The 23,067-nt window shown below is 52.6% G+C and overlaps 1 protein-coding gene across 7 annotated transcripts in view; it reads right to left on the minus strand.

Annotated features, from left to right (window-relative positions):
• Window positions 1-2,600: 2,600 nt before the first annotated feature.
• Window positions 2,601-23,067, minus strand: part of SUPT5H (SPT5 homolog, DSIF elongation factor subunit) — a 33,432-nt gene continuing 12,965 nt past the window's right edge. For 3 of the 7 annotated variants that reach the window (XM_025366501.1, XM_025366502.1, XM_025366503.1), the window contains exons 4-30: window positions 21,741-21,806; window positions 21,175-21,186; window positions 20,591-20,660; window positions 20,405-20,473; window positions 20,226-20,291; window positions 19,886-19,916; window positions 19,516-19,584; window positions 14,453-14,704; window positions 12,961-13,050; window positions 12,790-12,860; window positions 10,653-10,758; window positions 10,351-10,444; window positions 10,125-10,261; window positions 9,240-9,395; window positions 8,991-9,137; window positions 8,004-8,150; window positions 7,781-7,906; window positions 6,790-6,874; window positions 6,361-6,480; window positions 6,174-6,276; window positions 5,958-6,085; window positions 5,763-5,868; window positions 5,167-5,325; window positions 4,886-5,054; window positions 4,570-4,773; window positions 3,095-3,190; window positions 2,601-3,015 (exon numbers count right to left, since the gene is read on the minus strand). In XM_025366501.1, coding sequence (XP_025222286.1) covers window positions 2,872-3,015; window positions 3,095-3,190; window positions 4,570-4,773; window positions 4,886-5,054; window positions 5,167-5,325; window positions 5,763-5,868; window positions 5,958-6,085; window positions 6,174-6,276; window positions 6,361-6,480; window positions 6,790-6,874; window positions 7,781-7,906; window positions 8,004-8,150; window positions 8,991-9,137; window positions 9,240-9,395; window positions 10,125-10,261; window positions 10,351-10,444; window positions 10,653-10,758; window positions 12,790-12,860; window positions 12,961-13,050; window positions 14,453-14,704; window positions 19,516-19,584; window positions 19,886-19,916; window positions 20,226-20,291; window positions 20,405-20,473; window positions 20,591-20,660; window positions 21,175-21,186; window positions 21,741-21,806 — 3,023 coding nt within the window. In that variant the 3' untranslated portion in view covers window positions 2,601-2,871. Of the gene's footprint in view, window positions 3,016-3,094; window positions 3,191-4,569; window positions 4,774-4,885; window positions 5,055-5,166; window positions 5,326-5,762; window positions 5,869-5,957; window positions 6,086-6,173; window positions 6,277-6,360; window positions 6,481-6,789; window positions 6,875-7,780; window positions 7,907-8,003; window positions 8,151-8,990; window positions 9,138-9,239; window positions 9,396-10,124; window positions 10,262-10,350; window positions 10,445-10,652; window positions 10,759-12,789; window positions 12,861-12,960; window positions 13,051-14,452; window positions 14,705-19,515; window positions 19,585-19,885; window positions 19,917-20,225; window positions 20,292-20,404; window positions 20,474-20,590; window positions 20,661-21,174; window positions 21,190-21,740; window positions 21,807-23,067 lie in introns of all 7 variants that reach the window. The other 4 variants (XM_025366504.1, XM_025366505.1, XM_025366500.1 and 1 more) reach the window with 3 other exon arrangements.

The following is a 23,067-nucleotide window of genomic DNA, read 5'->3' on the forward strand; positions in this document are numbered from 1 at the left end:
TTAATAATAATAAGCCACGCGCGGTGGCTCACGCCTATAATCCCAGGACTTTGGGAGGCTGAGGCAGGCAGATCACCTGAGGTCAGGAGTTTGAGACCAGCCTGGCCAATATGGCAAAACCCCCTCTCTACTAAAAATTAAAAAAAAAAAAAAAAAAAAAAATTAGGCATGATGGCGCACGCCTGTAGTCCCACCTGCTGGGGAGGCTGAGGCAGGATAATCGCTTGAACCCGGGAGGCGGAGGTTGCAGTGAGCCTAGATGGTGCCACTGCACTCCAGCCTGGGAGACAGAGGGAGACTCCGTCTCAAAAAAATAAAAATTAATAATAAAACTCTTCCTCACATGGAGCTGGGAGGAGGAATCTGTTTTCTCTCCCATTCCTTCCTACTTTTTTTTTTTTTTTTGAGACAGTCTTGCTCTGTCACCAGGGCTGAAGTGCAGTGGCGCGATCTCGGCTCACTGCAAGCTCCGCCTCCAGGGTTCATGCCATTCTGCCTCAGCCTCCCGAGTAGCTGGGACTACAGGTGCCCGCCACTATGCCCTACTACTTTTTTTGTATTTTTAGTAGAGACTGGGTTTCACTGTGTTAGCCAGGATGGTCTCGATCTCCTGACCTTGTGATCCGCCCGCCTCGGCCTCCCAAAGTGCTGGGATTACAGGCGTGAGCCACCGCGCCCGGCCCCTTCCTACCATGATTTTCTATAAAGGACTGGAGAGCCAACCATTTTACCTGAGGCTCAGCCAAAGAACAGCAGTCTCTGGCTGTAGAGGGCTTGACTGACAAACGAATTAGAGGCTATAGATAGACACTACAAACCTCCCCTAAATTGAGTGGAAGAAAAATCAGATCCTGTTTATGTAAACTTTAAAACCAAATACCAAGGTAGTAAAAATACGAATTCAAGCAAGGGAAAGACACAAGGAACTCGGCACTCCTGGTTACTTCTGGGGGAATGGATTGGGGTGCTGCTGAAGTGGGTCCTATCTAGTACATATTGTTTCCTGTTTCCTCCGCTGGGTGGTGGGGACATGGGTGTTCTTGGTATATAACCTTGAACATCTGAAATGGTTTTTGTTTTTGAGACAGAGTTTTGCTCTGTCACCCAGGCTGGAGTGCCGTTGGCGCAATCTCGGCTCACTGCAACCTCCACCTGCCAGGTTCAAGTGATTCTCATGCCTCAGCCTTCCAAGTAGCTGAGAATACAGGCGCCCACCACCATGCCCGGCTAACTTTTTTTGTATTTTTAGTAGAGACAGGGTTTCACCATGTTGGGTCAGGCTGGTCTTTAACTCCAGACCTCAAATGATCCGCCCCCCTTGGACTCCCGAAGTGCTGGGATTACAGGCATGAGCTATCGTGCCCTGCCTGAAATGTTTTATAATACATTTACATTTGTAAAAAGACAGGAATATCTAACGAGGAAGGGAAACAGGTTCTGGGTACTAAGCCCCAGTCTCTAAGATTGCACCCACTGGATAAGCTACAGCAATCCTGGTGTCACTGCTATCAGGGTTCAAGGAAAAGGACCACCGGGCACTGTGGCTCACGCCTGTAACTGCAGCACTGTGGGAGGCCGAGGCAGGAGGATCACTTGAAGCTAGGAGATTGAGACCAGCCTGAGCAATATAGTGAGACCCGTCTCTATAAAAAATTTAAAAATAAAAAAATTATCCAGACGTGGTGGTGCACGCCTGTAGTCCCAGCTACTTAGGAGGCTGAGGCAAGAGGATCGCTTGAGCGCAGGAGGTTGAGGCTGCAGTGAGCAATGACTGTGCCACTGAACTCCAGCCTGGGCAATAGAGTGAGACCCCCATCTCAAACAGAAAAGAAAAAATAAAGGACCATTGGCCAGGCGCAGTGGCTCACGCCTGTAATCCCAGCACTTTGGGAGGCCGAGGCGGGCGAATCACGAGGTCAGGAATTCAAGACTATCCTGGCCAACATGGTGAAACCCATCTCTACTAAAAATACAAAAAAATTCACTGGGTGTGGTGGCGCGTGCTACTGGGGAGGCTGATACGGGAGAATCGCTTGAACCTGGGAGGCGGAGGTTACAGTGAGCCAAGATCGTGCCACTGCACTCCAGCCTGGTGACAGAGCAACACTGTCTCAAAAAAAAAAAAAAAAAAAAACAAAAAACAAAAAAGACCATCAAGCACTGTATCCTGCACCACAGGAGGAATTTAGGTTTCCTGGAGGATACTGTGATTTCCACTTTGCATAATTCATGCCTGAATAAGATATAGTCTTCAATCACATGACAACCTCTACTCTGATCATCTCCTTCCTATGTCTTCTCATACACATTCCCCTCAAGAGCTCTCTTGGGCAGGTGCTATCAGTATTATCTAGATGGGAAAACAGATTCAGATAGCGTCCTGTTATTTGCCCCTACCACAAAGCAAGGAAGTGGGGTCTGCAAATGACCCCACTTAAAGACACCGCACTCCCACGGCGCGCGCGCACACACACACACACACCCCAGTTATTTGCCCCAACCACAAAGCAAGGAAGTGGGGTCTGCAAATGACCCCACTTAAAGACATCTCATTCCCATGGCGCGCGCGCACACACACACACACACACACACACACACACTTTTAGACCAAACAGCTTCTTTTTATTGAAAGACGGTACAACAAAAGCAAGCTGTGGGGAGGAGGTACAAGAAGGTAGGGACCCTCCCCCAAACTCTACTCAGATTCCAATGAGCACCAGGGAGGGAGAAGATGGAAAACTAAAAAGAAAAATAAAAGGAAATCCAGAACGATCGGCCTAGCCCTGCAGCAGGATCTTGTGTCACAGCCAAGGGCCAGGGAAGGAAGGACGACCACTCTTCACCTGCCGAAGTCCACCCGCCCTGCCTGCTTCAGGCTTCCAGGAGCTTCCCCAGGAAGCGGAGGTTGAGGATCTTGAGCTGCTCATCAAGGTCCATACGGACAATGCCATCCTCACCATCAATGCTCAGCAGGACGCCCGTGGCTTCCCGATCCTCGCCCAGGATCACTTTCACCTGGGGGTGGGGGTAACGTGGTCAGGGTCCGTGTCAGCACCCAACACCCCCATCTTATCTCCTTGCCCCCTGCCCTTACCTTGTTGTTCTTGGTGGGGGTGATGGGCTCCAGGTGCTCACTGGAAATGCTGACGACCTTCTCACTGTCCTTCAGGTACACGGAGCACATGCCCCCCTGGAGGATGGGGACAGCTTGGTCAGCCTGTCCTGCTCCCAACATGGGACTGAGGCCCACACTCCAGGGGACACAGGCTCAGGGCTCATTCTGAGAACTCAAGGTGAAATGGGGGCAGGAAAGGCCAAGGCTGGGGCTGGTTCCAAGGCCTGGGGCCTGTGGTGCATGTCAGGGTGGGTGGACAAGGTGACCCAATCAGCAAGGGAAGCATCAGAATGAAGCTAACAGGCAAAAAGGAGACTGCTTCTTGACTCTTCAGATCCCAAACTTGCCTCAGCATCTTCCCCATACCTGCTCCTTTTCCTGGACCTGGTCTCAGGGACCACCCCATGGTCTGCAGGCCCCACCAGAGCTCTGGACCTCATCTTGGTCACCTCCCTTACCAATAAGCCCCTAGCTCTGAGGCCTGGCCATTCAGCCCGTGAAGGCCTCTCCCACCTGCCTCCTGCCTCATCCCCACAGCCCTGCACTAGTGCAGCCCAACCTCCCCCTGGGCTCCCAGCTAGTCTCCCCACCCCCAATCCATCACTGATGGATGGAGAATTCCACACCACAGATCTGCTCCCACCCCTCTCCTGCTGAGATTCCTCCTTGGCTCTCCGGCGCCCTCTGGACAGTCTAGGTCCTCCAAGCTGGTGCAGCCAACTCTCTGGTCTCATCACTCACTTTTGTGTGTGTGTGGTTTTTTTTTTTTTTTTTTTTTTTTGAGAGGAGTCTTGCTCTGTCGCCCAGACTGGAGTGCAGTGGCATGATCTCGGCTCACCACAACCTCCACCTCCTGGGTTCAAGTGATTCTCCTGCCTCAGCCTCCTGAGTAGCTGGGTTTACAGGCGTGCGCCACTACGCCCAGCTAATGGATTTTTTTTTTTTTTTGTATTTTTAGTAGAGACAGGGTTTCACCATATGGGCCAGGCTGGTCTTGAACTCCTGACCTCAGGTGATCTGCCCACCTCAGCCTCCCAGAGTGCTGGGATTGTAGGTGTGAATTACTGCCCAGCCCACTTTGGCTCTTTATGTTCCAGCCACAACAAACCCTTCAGCTCCCGGACGTGCCCAAGTTCTCCTCACCTCCAGGCTTCTGCACATGCAGTTCCCGCCATTTGGAACACACTCAACCCAGTCATTTTCCTTAGCTTACTCCTATTCATTCTTCAGGTCTTGGCTCAGATGTCTCCTTCCCCAGGTAGCCCTCTCTGATTCCCCACTAAATCGGGTAAGATGCCTCCTTCGGGTTCACATAGCTCCCCTTGCCCTCTAGGCTTTCTCCATTCCAGTTCTGCCCACTCTGGGCTATCACCATCTGGGGACAGGTCTGTCCCCAGTTTAGGGGGTACAAAGGAGAGGATGCCTGCTCACCCACCACCCTGGGCCCCACGTACCGTGACACTGCGGATGACACCTGTCTGTCCCACCACCTGTGTATCCAGGTAGGTGTCCCGCACCTTCACCTGAATGTCAGTGGTTACCCAGTCGCTGGAGTTCTGCTCGATGCCTGAGCCTGGTGTGTGTGGGTTGTAGCCACCAGGGGAGGGAGCTCCAGGTGTCATAGGACTGTAGCCAACAGGGCTCGGGCTGGGGCTAGCCTGCAGGGGAAAGAGGAAGTGTCATTGGGAATAGTCATCTGGCTTGGCCAACCCTACAGGCCCAAGGCCACCCTAGCCCACCACCCTCAAGCGCAGGCAGGCAGACCATTACCTGATAGGCCATGGGTGAGGGTGTAGGGTGGTAGCTGGCTGGGGAGTGGGTATTCTGGTAGCCTGCTGGGCTTGGCGCCACCTGGTGGTAGCTCTGGGGACTGGGGCTGGGCTGGTAGGAACCTTGTGGGGAGGGGGCAGCATAGGGAGAGAACTGGTCTGTGTTGTACCTGCAGAAACAGGAAAGAAGGGGGCATTTGTTGGAGCAGGGAGGGGAAAGGAGGCGGTGGCTGTAGGAGGGTTTGGGCAGGGGCAGAGGAGGGCGGGCCCCAGTGGACTCACATGGCCGGCGTCCCTGGTGTCTGCGGGTTGTACTGTGGGTTGACCTGTGGGGAGGAGGGGTCTGGGTAGCCAGGTGTTTGGGGATTGGGGGTTCCCCCATAGGCCTGCGGGGACGGGGTGGGCTCATCGTCGAAGGCATACTCATATTCTTCCTCAGCCCTGTTGGGAGAAAAGTCTGTTGAGAGCAACTGTGGTGATAATGCGGAGGATGCTTCCAGAACAGCACCCTACACCAGACCCCGAACTGAGGCAATTTCATTCTCATGGGAGCCCCATCCAGAGGCACTCCTGATGTTACTTCCCTTCCACAGCTGACACTGTGGCGGAGAGAAATGAGGGTGCCCTCCCAAGGTCACCCCACCCAGGCAATCTTTCTCTAGGCCCAGGGGTAACCACAATCACTACTGAGGTTGGGGCTGGAGAGGAGGCCGCTTTGCCCCCGCCCCGCCATGCTATGCCTCCTCCTTCAAAGGGACCAGCCTGAGGCTGGGAACAGAGAATGCTGGGTGGCCCCACAAACCCCTCCATGCCCAGACAGCCAGCATCACCCTCAAACGCACCAGCACACACCGGAACCTGGGGAACCCTGGACTCACCGTGATGGCGTGTTGGGGTTGTTGGGGTCCCAGGCCCCACTCTGGGCAGGAGTGCGGCTGCCATCATGCAGGGGCGTCTGCGAGCCGTAGTGTGGGGTGCGGCTGCCTGGAATGGGGGAGATGAGTGTGTCTGTCAATCCTGTCCCTCCTCTAGGTTCCCCCAGCCCCTCTTCCCTGTCCCCTGCGGGCACTCACCATCCTGGAGGGGCGTCTGTGAGCCATACATGGGTGTTCGGGAGCCAGAGCCATACATGGGCGTCTGGGAGCCATACATGGGCGTCCGCCCATACGTCGAGGTCATGCCACCCGGGCGCCGTGAGCCCCTGTGGACGTGGAGAACAAATGGGGTGAGCAGGGCCCTCTCACTGCCCAGCAAGCCCCAGCCTGGTCCTCCCCAGGCCCCACCCGTACACCGTGGTGAGCCGCTGACGGTCCACAGAGATGGTCTGGCAGGTGGAGTGCAGCTCCACACGGGCTGTGGACTCTGTGGCATCCTTCACCACACCGATGTAGCCTGTGGGGGGGGGCAGGAAGTCAGGCTGGGCAGGCTCTCCTTCACCACGCCCCTCCCCAGGCCTCCACAGGCCTCGCAGGTCACCTTTGTAGGGCCCCTGGGAGATGCGCACGGTCTGGCCGATGAGTTCGTTGTCCCTCCGGCCCCGGCCCCTGCTCATGCCACCACTGCCGCCACCTGGACTACCAAAGCCGCCACGCTGACCTGGGGATGGGGGAGAATGTCACTGGTCCCCCACTGCTGTGCCCACAGAGAGGGCACCATCAGAATGCCCCCTTCACTTGCTTGACTCCTCCCTACTTGGGTTAGAGCCTCCTCTGCCCACCCCCTGCCCCTTGGCTTTCCTATGGAAGCCCTGACTATTCCGGGCTGTCACTGCGGCATCTACCCTCCTTTGGGTGGTGAGCCCCCTAATAGCAGGGCCTAGCCCAGCACAGGCACTGAGTGTGGGCTGAACAACCAAGTTCCTTCCAGCTGCTTCTACCCACCACATCCCGAGCCTGAACCCCTCACCTCCAGCACTGGGGTGCATGGGGCTGCTGATCCGGGGACTCATAGGCGCAAAGCCACCCACGGTGAAGTTGGTCACATCACGGGGCTAGGAGAGAAGCAAGGAGTGAACTGGCAGGGGATGGGGGTGGCAGGGTCTGGGGACAGTCCCCCAGCCCCCACACCACCCTGAATGCATCCAGGTGGGAACAGCTCCTGCTAGGATCTACCCTGCTGCCACCCCTCCCTCCTTCTGGTGACAATGCCTCAATTTCCTTTGGGGAAACTCCCAGCCCTCTGCCATTGTAAGCCTGTCAAGGGGCCTGGGCTTCCACTGGCCAAGGAGTGGGACTAAAATATGGCTAGTTAGGAATTTAAACCCCTAGAGACACAAAAACCACAAACCACAGGAAGTCATCATTCCAGGTGCAGGGCCCTGAGGAGGCCACCCAGTCACCCACACCAGAGGCCTGAATTCCTCTGTGCCACCTGCTCCTGCACACTTCCCTACAAGCCCCATCTCAGGGCCTTTGCACTTGTTGTTCCCCCAAAATGCTCACTCTCCATCCCTTCATTCAGGTCTCTGCTGCAATGTCGCCTCCCACGGAGGCCTTTCTTTACCCTCCTCTGCCTAAAACGGCAGCCCTCGTCACTCCCTGTCTCCTGAGCCCGTTCTGTTTTCTTCACAGCGCTTGCCTCACGCTGTACGATGGGTTTATCTGTCCGTCCATCTCTGGAGTATCGGCTCGGGGAGAGCAGAGGATTTTTTTGTCTTGTTCACCACTGGTTCTCCAGTGTCTGGCACCTAACAGGTGCTCAGTAAAATGAAATGAATAAATAACTTGGTGAACAGCTCAGAATCCCAAATAAACCTTTTCACTCTTTGGCAAGGACCTGACAATGACACTGCTCTCCTAATCCCTCAAAAACCCAATCTTGTCACTTCTGGGGCCAGAGGAGGCTGGAGAGCTGAGCCAGGTACCCAACGCACAGGGTCCCGCCATGCCCACCTCACCTTCGAGCCCCCAGCCAGCACCAGGTGGCGGGTCTTGCAGACAAACATGCCCCCGTTCTCCACCAGTTTCTTGCAATGCAGGAAGGCGAAGCTTCGGAAGAGATGGCGAATCTCCCCCTCTCGGCCCTAGCCAGGGAGAGAAGGGTCACTCTCTTGGCCATGGCCCGCTCACCCCCAACCAAATTCCTTCAGATGGAGTTCAAAAGCAGGAACTTGCACTCACTGAGTGGGGGCCATCAATGACCTTAACGATGTCTTTCACATGGATGTTGTTCTGCTCTGAGTCCAAGGCCACAGCAAAGCGGTTGTCTTTCTTACGAGTCACGGCCTGATGTCTGACAGTCACCACCTTCCCGTACATGTTCAGCACCTACAGAGGGAGAGCAGGGAGGCTGTGGGGGAGGGAATGGGAAGGGGAGACACGGGGCAGGGGTTCCCTAAAGTGGGATAATCCTTCCTTGTGGAAGATGGTTCCAAGCTCCACAGGGCATCAACTCCCTGGCTGCAGGGCAGGCCGGCAGAGTGCCACCCTTTAGGTACTAGGTCAACCAAAAATGTTCCCAGTCATTCTAACACACCCTTTGGGAGGAAACTCCACCCCCTGATTGAGCAACAGGGACCTGAGAGGTGGAAGGGGGCGCTGATAGCAACATAACAGCTAATTGTTCATCTATCACTCTGTGTCAGGCCCTGTAAGATTTCACTGAAGCCTCAAAACTTCCTCTGAGGTGGATTCTATTATGATTTCCATTTTACAGAGGGAAACTCAGGCTCAGAGAGGGTGAGTCACTAGCCCAGGGTCACAGAGCACAGAAGCAACAAAGCCAAGATGTGGATGTAGAGTCCAGGGTCCTAAGTACTGTGCTCCGTGACTCCCACATCCATGAGGAAGGGGCAAAGGCAGGAGGGCACATGTGACACTCCATCCTTGAGCGAGAACAGCCACCAGGGTACAGATCTAACCTCGGGGAATCATTCACTACCAACAGAGTAGACACTGCTCTGGTTTCCATTTTACAGGGTGTGAAACAGGCACGGGGAGGGATCAATGACTTGCCACGTGCCCACTATCAGCCAGTCAGAGGTGAGTGACAGAGCCAGGTCTACAACCCAGAGCAGTCTGGGGGCTCTGCCACCTCCCAGGATGAGGGGTTGAGGGACAGGAAGCCTCTTAAAATCAAGTCCCCGCCACAGAGCACTACACACACACCTGGAAGGTCTCCCGTTCTAGTCGCACGATGACACCCACAGTCTGGGGATCCAGCTGCACCAGCTCGCCCCATTCATGCTGGCCCCCAACATCCACACCTGATGCTGTCTCTGAGCAGAGCTGCAGGTCCCGGGGGAGCACCTTCAGCTGCCAGGGATGGTGAAAGGGGTGAGGCCCAATCCAGCTGGCTTGCCTATCTGGGTCTCCTCTTGGAACGTGCACCCTTCCCCAACCCTTCCATCCACCTACCTCATGCATGGTGAGGTCAGAGAACAGGATAACAAAATTCTCCTCTACCCGCACAATGAGGCCTGTGTCGCCCTCGAATCGGCCAGCAATCACCTTCACGTGGTCCCCCATCTTGAAGTATTTCCGAAGTTCCTGGGCTGGGAACTCCAACATGTCCTGGGGGATTGGGTGTGGGGACCATCGACGAGCAGGTGAGGGGAGACCACCACAACCTGCCTGCCCCTCCTGTCTTCAGAATCCACTCATGTTCGCAAAAACCCCACTTAAGGCTCATACCACCCACCCCAGACTACCTTAGTCTACCTGGACGATCCCTCAGACTGCCCCAGAAACAGCTGACCCCAGACACAGGACACCAACCTGGACAACCTTTACCCCAGCCCGCCCTCAAGACACACGATGCCTACCTATACCCACACAGACAGCCTGCCCCTCAGACACAGGACCCCCGACTGGAAAGCTCCTCAGCCCCACCCAGAGACAGCCTCACCCCACACATCACATTAGGCCTGCACAACTCCTCAGACACACACCAGACACAGACACACACACACCCCAATCTAAGCAAATAAAATCAAGCCCCCACCTCGGACTACTCCATGGTTAATCACACTCTCAACCCAGTACTACCCAGATATCTTGCTTTTCAGAAACAAAAGATAGACCAAGCCACTCTCCAGAGACAGACACCACCAGGCAGGCCTGCTGCCCGCCGACCCTGCGCTATACTTAGAGCCTCTCAGGCACCTGAGAACACTAGAAGGGCCTCAACTTACCCTCCGGGAAACCAGGTGTCACCAGGCACACCACCATGTCATATAGCCACATACAGTCAGATGTGCCTGAACGCACCAACCCCTGCACCTGGGAACACCGGGCACCCACCTTGAGGTCCTCATGCTTGGGCATGATGGTGATCTTGTTGCCATCCACGCTGAGGATCTTGCCCTGCAGGTTGATGAGCTCGCCCTCACAGACCTCCACATTGTCTCCAGGTTGGAAGTTGTGCTCCCGCTCCTTCCCTGCAGGGGCAGTCATAGGGCTGACTCAGGGGCTGCTGCCGTGGGCCGCCCCTGCTCCTTGGCGCAGGTTACAGAGGGGGATCAAATACCTGTGCTCTCAGTCACCACCTCCAGGTCGATGCCCTCTGGCTGGTCCTCAAACTTCTCTAGCTCAGAGAGTGTGGGCTTCACACCCTCCGTGATCTAAGCCCCGAGGTGTGAGGGGAAGAGAAGAAAATGGACCAAGGTCAGTGTGACAGCCCAGCTCAGTGGGCTCCAGGGGAATAATTCTCCTAGGGAACACTCCTAACTTGAGGAGTGGGACAGACCCAGATAACCCACAGCCCAAGGCCTGGCCTGCAGGAGAACACTCACCCCACCCCCATTACCAACGCCCCTCTGGGACCCTCACCACAGCAGACATGGCGAAGCTCTTGAACAGAAAGCCCTTCCGGCTGTAACGGTTCCCCTCAAAGATGAGGAAGTCACCATCAGAGGCAACATCACCCCCCAGGGACCTGGGATTTTATGGGGGAGAGAAAATTAGAAGGGAAAGTCAAGGAGAGAGTCTTGTTGTACCTCAGTCTTCTCAGCTGGCTACAGGGAGAAAGGACCCATCCCATCCCAGCACACACCCTCTTGGCAGCAGTGACTTCTCACAAACCCCAAAGGCCCGCCTCCCACCTCCCTGCACTCCTCCACCCACTCCCTGATTTATTTGTCAACAGAGCACCGATCACCATCTGACAAGCTAGTGTTTGACCTGTCCCCGTAACTAGCATCTCAGCTCCAAAAGGTCAGGGATGTAACATTCACTAAATTTCACCAAGAATAGTGCCCAGGACACAGGAAGTGTGCAGTAAACATTAGCTGAACAAAGTAACAGTATCGGACAATGATATCAGTTAATATTCACAGAGCACTCAGCCTGGCCTGCACATTCATGACCTCACAGACTCTTCCCCAAATCTGTGACATCAGTAACTGCTCATCATTCCAGGTGAGGGAATGCAGGCTCAGGAAGGTCACACCACACACCCAAGGTTGCCAAGCCAGAGTCTCGACAGGATTCAAAAGCAGGCAGGTGGGACTCCCAAACCTGTAGCCCCTGGCCCTGAATATGGAGTGGGGGCCGCTTAGGCTTAGTCCTGTTCCATGTCTCCGTGGTGGGGAAGGAACCTCCTTCACACTCCAAAAGGGAAACGCATGGGAGGAGCAGGTCAAGTTCCTTCTGCACTCATGCAATCGCCTTCTCCCATGGTGAACCTGGGAGAGGCCAGCATGCTCGGCTGGGCATGTTGGGGTACTTGCTGAGCTGGCTTGCTGTGGGGTGGGGAGGGGAGCACTAGGGTTTGCTCTTTGCAGAGAGAGGTTCAGTTGAGTCGAGACCAGTGGTATAAATGGGTCCAAACTCAGGCAGGTGAAGTATTAGCAAGGCCCCTGGGCGCAGACTGAAAGGTGCATTCCACAGCTCTTCCTTTATCTGAAGGAAAACCTGACTGGCTGAATCACACACAATTAGTTCTAGAACAGGACCAGAGGGAAGAGTGTTACCAGCACCTCTCATTTCTCCATGTCCTCCTCTCTGTCCTCCCTGCCGGAGCCCCCAATTGACCCTGGGATGTTGAAATTCCTGGGCTGCTACAATTCTCTACCCAGCTGGGGGGCATCCTGAGGGAAAGGGGCTCCATACCCCCCACATCTCAAGTGGGCATAAGCAGATCAGGAAAGGAGACTTTCTAAAACCTAAAACCCAACACAGTCAATCCCTTTCAATGTATCATACCACGGATCACACTTTATATGCCAAGTGCATTCTGAGTACATACACATACTAATTTATTTAATTCTCACTAATCATCTATAATCTGAGGAAGCAGAGGTTGTTTTCATCAATCTTTTTTTTTTTTTTGAGACGGAGTCTCGCTCTGTTACCCAGGCTCGAGTGCAGTGGCACGATCTCGGCTCACTGCAACTTCTGCCTTGTGGGTTTAAGTGATTCTCCTGCCTCAGCCTCCCGTGTAGCTTGGATTACAGGCGCCCACCACCACCCTTGGCTAATTTTTGTATTTTTAGTAGAGACAAGGTTTCACCATGTTGGCCAGGATGGTCTTAAACTCCCGACCTCAAGTGATCCGCCCACCTCGGCCTCCCAAAGTGCTGGGATTATAGGCGTAAGCCACCGTGCCCAGACGCATCAATCTTTTTAAATATATTTTTAAAACTTTTTTCTTCTTATTATTATTATTTTAAAAGATGGGAATCTCATTATGTTCCCCAGGCTGGTCTCGAACTCCTGGCCTCAAGCAAGCCTCCTGCCTTAGCCTTCCAAAGTGCTCCCTCCCACTGTGCCCAGCCTCATCAATCTTTATAACAGAGGAAACTGAGGCACAGGGATGTGAAGTGACTTGCCTGAGGCTATACTGCCAAGCTAACCAATTCACAGGCTAAACCTGTGGTGGGGCCACCCCTGTGCAGGAACCTGCAAAAGGCACATTCTGCATACCGGCCCTGGGGACCCAGCCCAGCCAGTCCCCAAGGACACGCACCTGATCTTCTCAGCGTCAAACAGCCTCTGTGGAGGCCGCTTAAACTTCTTCCTTTTGGCAAACCAGTCTTTCTATGGAGGAAAGGTGTATGGGTGGGAAGGGTGAGGGAGGGGGCTTGGCCACCAGCGGGATCGAGTGCACCCCCTCCCCCAGGCCAGATTCCCCGAGTACCAAGCTCATGCGGGCCTTGATGCGATCGTAGTCAATGCGCGGGATCATCTTCAGGGAGATGGTGTTCTGGCTGGGCTCCACGTAGTCCACCTGAGCAGGGCGAGCAGGAGGTCAGCAGGGTCGCACCCTCCTCCCTGACCCCAGACACAAGAAGGGTCAGGAGATGCTAGGAAGGAGAAGGGACACAGGATGGTGGGGAAGAAGCCAGGCTGCTGACAACTCCCAAAAGTCCCACTCTAGCTTGTCTCTCCCCTCAGCTCTGGCACTGAGTAGCCACTGCCTGCCTGATATCTCCACCTGGATATCTAAAGGTCCCTCCAATCCAGGACAACCGCAGGAAAACCGCTGACTCCCCCAAACCTGCCGCCTCCCACTCCATTCTTCCTTCTGCTCAGGCACACAACCTGGGAGCCATGCTTGACTCCTTTCTTTCTCTCACACCCACACCCGATCCATTGGCAAATTCCATCGGCTCTGCCTTCAAAATACCTGACCTCTTCCCCTCCTCTGCTGCAGTGTCAGCATTCCAAATCCAAAAGCCCAGAATGCTCAAAAATAGGAAACCTTGTGAGCATCAACATGATGCTCGAAGGAAATGCTCACTCTCGGATTTTCAGATTTGGGATGCTCAACTGGTAAGTATAATGCAAATATTCCAAAAGCTGAAAAAATCTGAAATCTGAAAAACACCTCTGGTCTCAAGCATTCAGGTTAGGGACACTCAGTTTGTATTAGGGTCTTGATCCCATCCCACCAGCACTGCCACCTGGGCTACGGCAGCAGCCTCCTCCCTGGTCTCCACGCTCTTGCCCAATGGTCCCCTCCAGGCTATTCCAGGGTTTCTCAGTCTTGGCACTATTGACTTTTTGGGCCAGGTAATTTTTTGTTGTGGGCAGCCATCCTGTGCATTGGAGGATGTGTGTGTCTAGCATTTCTGGCTTTAACCCGCTAGACGCCATAATCATCAAAATCCTCCCCAGCTGACATAACCAAAAATGTCTCCAGACATTACCAAATGTCCCCTGGGGAAACCTCGCCCTGGCTTGAGAACCAGTGGTCTAGTCTCAACACAGTCACCAGAGAAATCTTATTAACACTGAAGTCAGCCTGTGTCCCTTAGAGACCTCCCAACCTACGCCAGTAAACACCAAAGCCCTTGTGAGCTCCCTGACTCATCTCACACCATCCCTGCTGCAGCCAGTGACTGTGCCATCCTATCTCACAGGCCGCTCCTGCTGCCTACAACACTCCTCCCCAAGAGCTCCACGTGCCTCACGCCCTCCGCTCCTTCAGACCTTTACTCAACACGCCTGGGAATGTGTACAGAAGACAGCCATCCATTTCCTGTGTGCTCACAAAACCCAGGCTCTGCTTCACCTCATCTGAGTGGGGTTCTATTCTCCGTAGCACAGAGGGTGGGAATGACAAAAGGAAAGGAAAGGAGAACAGAATGCAGGGACCCTGACCCCCATGCTGCCCCGCCCCCTGGCACCTGAGCAATGTCATCCTTGTAGATGCCCCGCTTGAGGCGGACCCAGGACTTTGGTTTCAGGTTGGCCACCTCCTTCACCACTTTGAGCACGTCTGTCATCTCCTTGATGGGCACCATCTGCTGGTTCCAGTAGCCAAGACGCAGGTTGCCCACCCCCTCGATGGCCTGCTTCACGTGGGTCTGCTTGTAGGCCTCCACGTAGATGTAGCCCTTCACGTGCTCTGGTGCCACTACTGACTTGATCTGCAGGGGCTGCAGGGTGAGCCGGTGGAAGGAGGAAACAGTGAGACACAAAGGCTAATAACAGAAATGACTGCCACTCATCAGCAATCCCTCTTCTAGGAATTTATTCCACAGAAACACACTGGCACAATGACATGGATACAAAGGTGTTCCTTACAGAATTATTTATTACAGCAAACAAACCAGACTGGAAATTTAAAAATATCCAGGAACAGTAACTAGTTAATTGATGGCTTAATGTACCATGAAATACAATGTTGCAGTTAAAAAAGACAAAAACTGGCCAGCGTGGTGGCTCATGCCTATAATCCCAGCACTTTGGGAGGCCTAGGGGGGGTGGATCACCTGAGGTCCGGAGTTCGAGACTAGCCTGACCAACATGGAGAAACCCCATCTCTACTAAAAATACAAAATTAGGTGGGTGTGCTGGCACACCCCTGTAATCCCAGCTACTCCGGAGGGTGAGGCAGGAGAATGGCTTGAACCCGGGAGGCGGAGGTTGCGGTGAGCCGAGATCGCGCCACTGCACTCCAGCCTGGGCAACAAGAGTGAAACACCGTCTCAAAAAAAAAAAAAAAAAAAACTATCTGGGTGTGATGGCACATGCCTATAGTCCCAGCTACTCAGGTGGCTGAGCAGGGGGGATTGCTTAGCCCAGGAGGTTGAGGCTGCAGTGAGCTGAGATCACACCACTGCACTCCAGCTTGGGCAACAGAGTGAAACCCTGTCTCTTAAAAATAAAAAAATAAATAAAAATTAGATTAACCTGTATGTACTAATATAGAAAGATATCCAACATATGTTCTGTGTAAAAAAACCAATTACAGCCAGCCATGGTGGCTCACACTTATAATCTCAGCACTTTGGGAGGCCGAGGCAGGTGGATCACTTTTGGTCAGAAGTTCGAGACCAGCCTGACCAACATGGAGAAAGCCCATCTCTACTAAAAATACAAAATTAGCTGGGCGTGGTGGCGCATGCCTGTCGTCCCAACTATACAGGAGGCTGAGGCAGGAGAATTGCTTGAACCCAGGAGGCGGAGGTTGCCGTGAGCTGAGATCGCGCCATTGCACTCCAGCCTGGGCGGTAAGAGTGAAACTCCGTCTCAAAAAAAAAAAAAAAAAAAAAAAAAAAGGCAACTAGAAGAACCAAGAAAGGAGTGGTTTCATCAGACAAAATATACTTTAAGACAAAAATTGCTACCAGAGAAAACAAAGAACGTTTTATAACAATAAAAAGGTCAATCCATCAAGAAGATAGAATTACAAATGTATATGAAACTAACACAGCCTCAAAATATATGAAGCAGCAACTAACAGAAATGAAGGAAGAAACCGACAACTCGACGGTAACAACCCTTGACTGCAATACTCTGTTTTCAATAATGGACAGAGCTAGATCCAAGATCAACAAGAAAAGAGAGCACTTGAGCAACAATGAAAGCCAACTAAACCTAACAGCCAGCTACTGACAGAGCATTCCATCTTCAATTTCCACCTATTAAGCGGAAATGGGAAAAAAGAACACTCCATCTAACAACAACAGAATGCACTTTCTTCTCAAGGGCATACTGAACTTTCCAGAATAAACCACAGGTTAGGCCATAAAACACATCTCAGTAAACATAAAAGAACGGAAATCATATAAAGTACATCCTTCACTCATACGTAATGAAGTTAAACACCAACAAAAAGATACTTAGGAATTCACAAATACATGGAAACACACTCCTAGATACCAAAACTTAGGAGATATGGAAAAAGCCATGCTTAGAAGTAAATGTATAGCTGTAAATACCAACTAAAAGAAAAAAAACAGGCCAGGAGCAGTGGCTCACGCCTGTAATCCCAGCACTTTGGGAGGCCGAGGCGGGTAGATCACTTGAGGTCAGGAGTTCAATACCAGCCTGGCCAACATAGTGAAGCCTTGTCTCTACTAAAAATACAAAACTTAAGGCCGGTTGGCCAGGCGCAGTGGCCCATGCCTGTAATCCCAGCACTTTAGGAGGCTGAGAGGTGGATTACCTGAGGTCAGGAGTTCAAGATCAGCCTGGTCAACATGGTGAAACCCCGTCTCTACTAAAAATACAAAAAAAAAAAAAAATTAGCTGGGCATGGTGGAGGGTGTCTATAATCCCAGCTACTTGGGAGGCTGAGGCAGGAGAATCACTTGAACCCAGTAGGTGCAGGTTGCAATGAGCCAAGATCGCGCCATTGCACTCCAGCCTGGACAACGGTGTGAGACTGTCTCAAAAAAAAAAAAAAAAAAAAATTCAGGCTGCGCGTAGTGGCTCACGCCTGTAATTCCAGCACTTCGGGAGGTCAAGGTGGGCCGAAACCCCATCTCTACTAAAAAAACAAAAATCAGCTGGGCGTGGTGGCAGGCGCCTATATTCCCAGCTACTTGGGAGACTGAGACAGGAGAACTGGTTGAACCTGGGAGGCAGCGGTTGCAGTGGACCAAGACTGCACCATTACACTTTAGCCTGGGTAAGAAGAGTAAAACCCCATCTCAAAAAAAAAAAAAACCAAAAAAAAAAAACGAAGTCTTGATATATGCTACAACATGGATGAGACTTGAAAACATTAAGTGAAGGAAGTCAGTCACAAAAGGTTAATGATGCCATTTGTATGAACCGTCCAGAGTTCACATAGTCAAATCCACAGAGAAAGAAAGTAGATTTGTAGTTACCAGGAGCTGGGAGGAGGGAGAAATGGGGAGTGATGGCTAATAGGTATCGGTTTCTTTTTGTGATAATGAAAATGTCGTGGAATTAGATGGTGATGATGGTTATGAATATACTACAATATATAAAACCCACCACAGTATACACTTTAAAAAATTAAATTTTAGGCCGGGCACAGTGGCTCAGAACTGCAATCCCCCCACTTTGGGAGGCCAAGGCGGGCGGATCACTTGAGCCAGGAGTTCAAGACTGGGCTGGCCAACATAGTGAAACCCTGTCTCTACTAAAAATACAAAAAAATCAGCCAGGCATGGTGGCAGGTGCCTGTAATCACAGCTACTCAGAAGGCTGAGGCAGAGGTTGCAGTGAGCTGAGACCGCACCATTTCACTCCAGCCTGGTCAACAAGAGTGAAACTCCGTCTCAAAAAAAAAGAATAATCAGAGTCATAACGCAAATGAAGTGACTAGAATTTTACCCCAGGGCACCATGTATGTAGGTGGATTTGAGCACATTTCTTTTAATTACTATTATTTTTTTTTTTTTGGTAGAGACCAGGTGTCACTATGTCACTACAATGTCCAGGATGGCCTCGAACTCCTGGGCTCGAGCTATCCTTTTGCCTCAGCCTCCCAAAATACTGGTATTACGACTAGCCACCATACCTGGCCAAAAGGTACCTTTTCAGCCTCCCTGTTGGGGAATCGCACCCCACAAACCCCAGTCTCCCCCATGACAGGCAGGGACACTTACCACTATAATAATCAGGAAGACATTTCTTCCCCGCCCCACCCCACAAGACAGAGTCTCACTGTCACCCAGGCTGGAGTGCAATGGCGCGGTCTTGGCTCACTATAACCTCTGCCTCCCAGGTTCAAGTGATTCTCCTGCCTCAGCCTCCAGAGTAGCTGGGATTACAGTCAAGAGCCACCATGCCCGGCTAATTTTTGTATTTTTAGTAGGGACAGGATTTCACCATGTTGGCCAGGCTGATCTCAAACTGGCTGGTTTCAAACTCCTGACCTGGCGACCCACCCGCCTCAGCCTCCCAAAGTGCTGGGAATTACAGGCATGAGCCACTGCGGCCAGCCTTTGAGGAGGACATTTCAGCACATTTAAAATCATAGTTTGCAAACCCTGCAACTGTCTACTTGGTCCCACTGGGTCACACCCAGTGGTTCAACAGGTAAAAGCATGATCCCCAGCAGGGATCATGTTAACTGAGAAAGCTACCAGCCAGCACCCTTTAGAGCGTTTGCCCTGGTTCCCAAACTGCCAATTAAGCCTTTGACAACAGCTCTGCTAAGTAAATGCAAGCTGCAGAACAAGTCCTAGCTGACAGCTGGACATAAAGCCACCTAATCCTTTTTTTTTTTTTTTTTCCACGCTGGAGTACAGCGGCGCCATCTCGGCTCACTGTAGCCTCTGCCTCCTGGGTTCAAGTGATTCTCCTGCCTCAGCTTCCCAAGTAGCTGAGACTATAGGTGTGCACCACGATGTCCGGTTGATTTTTGTATTTTTAGTAGAGACAGGGTTTTATCATGTTGGCCAGGTTGGTCTCGAACTCCTGACCTCAAGTGATCCGCCCACCTCAGCCTCCCAGAGTGCTGGTATTACAGGTGTAAGCCACTGTGCCCAGCTAAAAGCCACCTAATCCTAATGATGCTGAGAGGCAACCCAGGGGCCCAGAGAGGGGAAGGAGGTGCATCAGAGTCACACAGCTACAAAGTGGCAAGAGCAGGACTCAAATTCTGTCAGTCTAAAGAAAACCTGGGCCTTGGATGCAGCATTTGCTGCCTGGCATGTGGTGAAGAGGGTGACCCCAGCCCAACAGGGCTGGTGAACAGGCAAACCCACTCTCACAAAGAAAAGGTGCAGGAAGCTAGCTGGTGGACTTCCAAAGAGCTACAGGGGTGGCAGGACCCTGCCAGAAATGCAGAGAACAAAGACAACATATCTGTCAAGGCCCAGAGAAGCCCTTCCATCGAGACAGTGGTCTTGTTCTAGCTCAAGCAGCTCACTTAGCAGGCAGCTCTGCCCAGCACAGGGGCACCTGGTGCCCCTGAAGTTGACAATCTCCTTCCCTCTGCGTGTTGCCATGTCTCCCCACCAAGCCGCCTGCCTACCCAACTTACCGTGTCTGTGAACTGGTAGGCAATGAACTTGCGCATCAAGGAAATGGCCGTGGCCCGTTCCTCCCCGATCTGGAAGATGAGAGACAGATTTGAGAGAGGTGACAGGATGGAGAAAAGGACACAGGAAAGGGGGCAGGAGACAGCAGCAAGAAAGATAAAGTAGGACCAAGAGAGGAGAGAGAAAGAAGGATGGACAGCCAGGAAGATGGGATGGGAGATAGCGAGTCAGTAACGTGGAGTGGGGGACGGAGACAGAAGGACCAAGTGACTGGCAGGCCACAGAGACCTGGGACAGATAGACACTTCTTCCCCACAAAGCAGCCTCCCTCATTCTCCTGCCTCCTCCAAGCTCCAAGGTCAGAGCACGTACCTTACATTTGACAGTCCACAGATTGGGATCCCTAAGCAGCAGAGGAAAAGGAAGCCCTTCAGTGAAGCTGGATCTTCAGCAACAAACAGATGAACCCCCAGGGCCACCCTCTTCCTCTGTTTTCACACCCAGGTTCCCCCATACTCAGTGGCTTCCCCACGCTTCTCCCCATGAGCAAGAGGAAAGAGAAAGTGCCACCTTCCCCTCCCTACCCCCGCCATCCACCACACTGTCTGTGTGACTCTGCCCCGACTTATTTCAGGGAGCCACCTGTTTGGGCACCATCACCCCATACAAGATTCGCACCCCAGCACGGCCCCCACCATCCCAACCCCCTTACTTGACTCCTGGGAGTAGCTGCTGCTGGGTGATGTCGTCTGAGAGCTCATCAGATCCTCCGTATACCCTGAAGGGAGGAGGGCAGTCAGGAAGGAAGGGATGAAGCTCTGTCAGACCCCTGCCCCTTCCTGCTTAGGGACCACCTGCTCCCCACCCCACCTGCCCCCGCCATGCCCTTACGTCTCTCCCACAGATGACTTGGCATATTTCTTCATGTAATACTCGCCCAGTTCTTCTTCTCGCTGGTCCCTGGAGCGTGAATGGGGAAGCAAACACGAATTGAAGGTTGAGGAGAGCAGGTGGGCTGACCTACCCCCAAATCTCCCCACAGGAGCCAATCCCACCATGTTTCCCTTCCTTGCCCACCTCCAGAGGTTTTGCAGGCGGCGAGCCCCAGAACGATCTTCATCCAGGACAACATTATCAATATTGGAGGCTGAAAACAAATGGGCAGAGGGTGTGAGCAATGGCAGGTGGAGGGCAGGGGCCTGGAGAAAGTAGGGGCGTGCAGCTAAGAGGGTCAGGGTTTGGCCCTGGGGCAGGAAGATGACATCTCACAGAGGAAATTCCAACCCCTCATCCCCTACTCTGTCCTACTCAGCATCCTGCTTCTTGTCAAAAAGACTGGGGATCGGGCCCAGCAAGCTGGGGGGCTTCCAGCTGTTCCCATCTCAAAGTCACTGTCCAGGCACACCCTGGACTGCACCCCACCCTACACATAGCTACCACCCACAAATGCACAGTCCCAGACAGACACATCCATGCTTTTCCAGGTCAACAACTGGGATAGACCTGGCCCCAGAACTCCCTGACTCTGGAGCCTACATGGGTCAGAGCCTCCAGGGCCAGACCAGGGCTGGTGGGGAGGCGGTGAGGGCAGGTGCCTCAGGAAGGAGGAAATGTCAGGATATGGGAGGAAGGTTAGGGAATCACACTTTTCAGATTCTTACCTTCAATCTCTTCTACTTGGAGGAAGAGGAGGTGGTGGTGGTGGTTGTGGTGGTGGTGGTGGTGGTGGTGGTGGTGGGCGAGGGCAGACAAAGGATGAGCCAAATTATAGCAGCAAAATCAACCAATGGGTTGGGGGAGGGGAAGGGAGGGACACAGAAAGGTTGAAAATCAAAAGTAAAGGCCAGGCACCAGGTGGTTGGGGAGAAGCCGAAATGTATGAGGCGCACAGAACGGAAAATAACGGGGAAAGGGGGGCACTGGCCCAGGAAGTGGGGGGTATCTTGGGACAGAGCTCACCCACCCTACAACCCCAGAAGGGATTCACTGGGCCCTGGGATCCCAGAGTCCTCTCCCCACAACATCCCCACCCCACAGCCCCACCCCCCACTCATGGGCCTAAAAGGAAAAAGCAGGGAGCTGGTCTCTCTGGGAAGGACAGAAAGAAGCAAGGTGAGGACGGTGGGGGTTGGGGTGTACAGGGGATGGGGGGTGGGGGGAATGGGCTCTGAAGACCTGTCAGCCACCCTCTTCCCAGTAGTCTTGTGGAGGCAGGACCCACACACACCTTTCTCTAGGATGTCCTCTGCTCCATCCTCCCACTGGTCCTCGTCCTCATACTCATCGTCGACATCTGAAATGGAAAGGCCAAGTGGTAAGGGGCAAAGGTGAACAGCTCCCAGGACACGAAGCATCTCCTCTGGAATATGTGCACTACAAATCCCCACTGCACAGAGGAGGACACTGAGGCTCCGACAGGGAGGCACTCGTCCGGGGCCATGCCACAGAGCTGGTGCAGGCAGCAGGGTCGAGGGGGACATACAGCTCTAACTAGCTCTGTAAGTCATCCCCTCTCCTCACTCCACTCCCAAATCCCTTTTAAAAAACTAAGATCAACGTAAGCAAGAAGGAAAGTTCCCTCCCAACTATCAAAAATGATCGGTAGACACCACCTTTTTTAAAAGATGGTTCGTGGTCTGTTGGTTTTATGATTCTCGTACATTTATAACAGCTAATGCTGAGAGCATACTATACACCCTACCCTGTTCTGACTACCTGACACAGGTTCCTCACTGATCTTCCTGGCAAACCCGAGGGAGGCATTGTCGCTGTTCCTATTTTACAGCAAGGGCTCCGAGACCCAGAGAGATGAAGGAACCTGCCCACAGACTCAGCTGGGATCTGAGAGGCAGTCTGGCTCCATGGTCCATGTACTTAATCTCTTCACTATGTTGCATGTACTGCTTTGTAGGTATCAAACATTACACTAAAAACTTAATACATACACATAATGAAAAACTCCAATGTTATAGAGGATGTAGTATCAATTAAGTCTCCCTCCCATTTCTAACCCCTAGTATCTCAGTAACCTTTCTCAAAGGCAACTCCCTGACTAGTTGCTTGCCTAGAGATGATCTGTGTACATATATGAAATCCATGTAAGGCTGGACGTGGTGGCTCACACCTGTAATCTCAACACTTTGGGAGGCTGAAGTGGGAAGATCACTTGAGCCCAAGAGTTTGAAACTGGCCTGGACAACATAGTGAAACCCCCTAAATCCAAAAACTTAAAAAATCAGTTAGGGTTGCGGATAGTGGCTCACGCCTATAACCCCAGAGCTTTGGGAGGCCGAGGCGGGTGGATCACAAGGTCAGGAGCTCATGATCAGCCTGGCCAAGATGGTGAAACCGCGTCTCTACTAAAAATACAAAAAATTAGTTGGGTGTGGTGGTGGGCACCTGTAATCCCAGCTACTCGGGAGGCTGATGCACAAGAATCACTTGAAACCAGAAGGTGGAGGTTGCAGTGAGCTGAGATTGCACCACTACACTCCAGCCTGGGTGAAAAAGCAAAACTCCATCTCAAAAAAAAAAAAGAAGAAAAGAAAAGAAAT

The sequence above is a fragment of the Theropithecus gelada genome, chromosome 19 (assembly GCF_003255815.1).
Source record: "Theropithecus gelada isolate Dixy chromosome 19, Tgel_1.0, whole genome shotgun sequence".
Classification (NCBI taxonomy): Eukaryota; Metazoa; Chordata; class Mammalia; order Primates; family Cercopithecidae; genus Theropithecus; species Theropithecus gelada.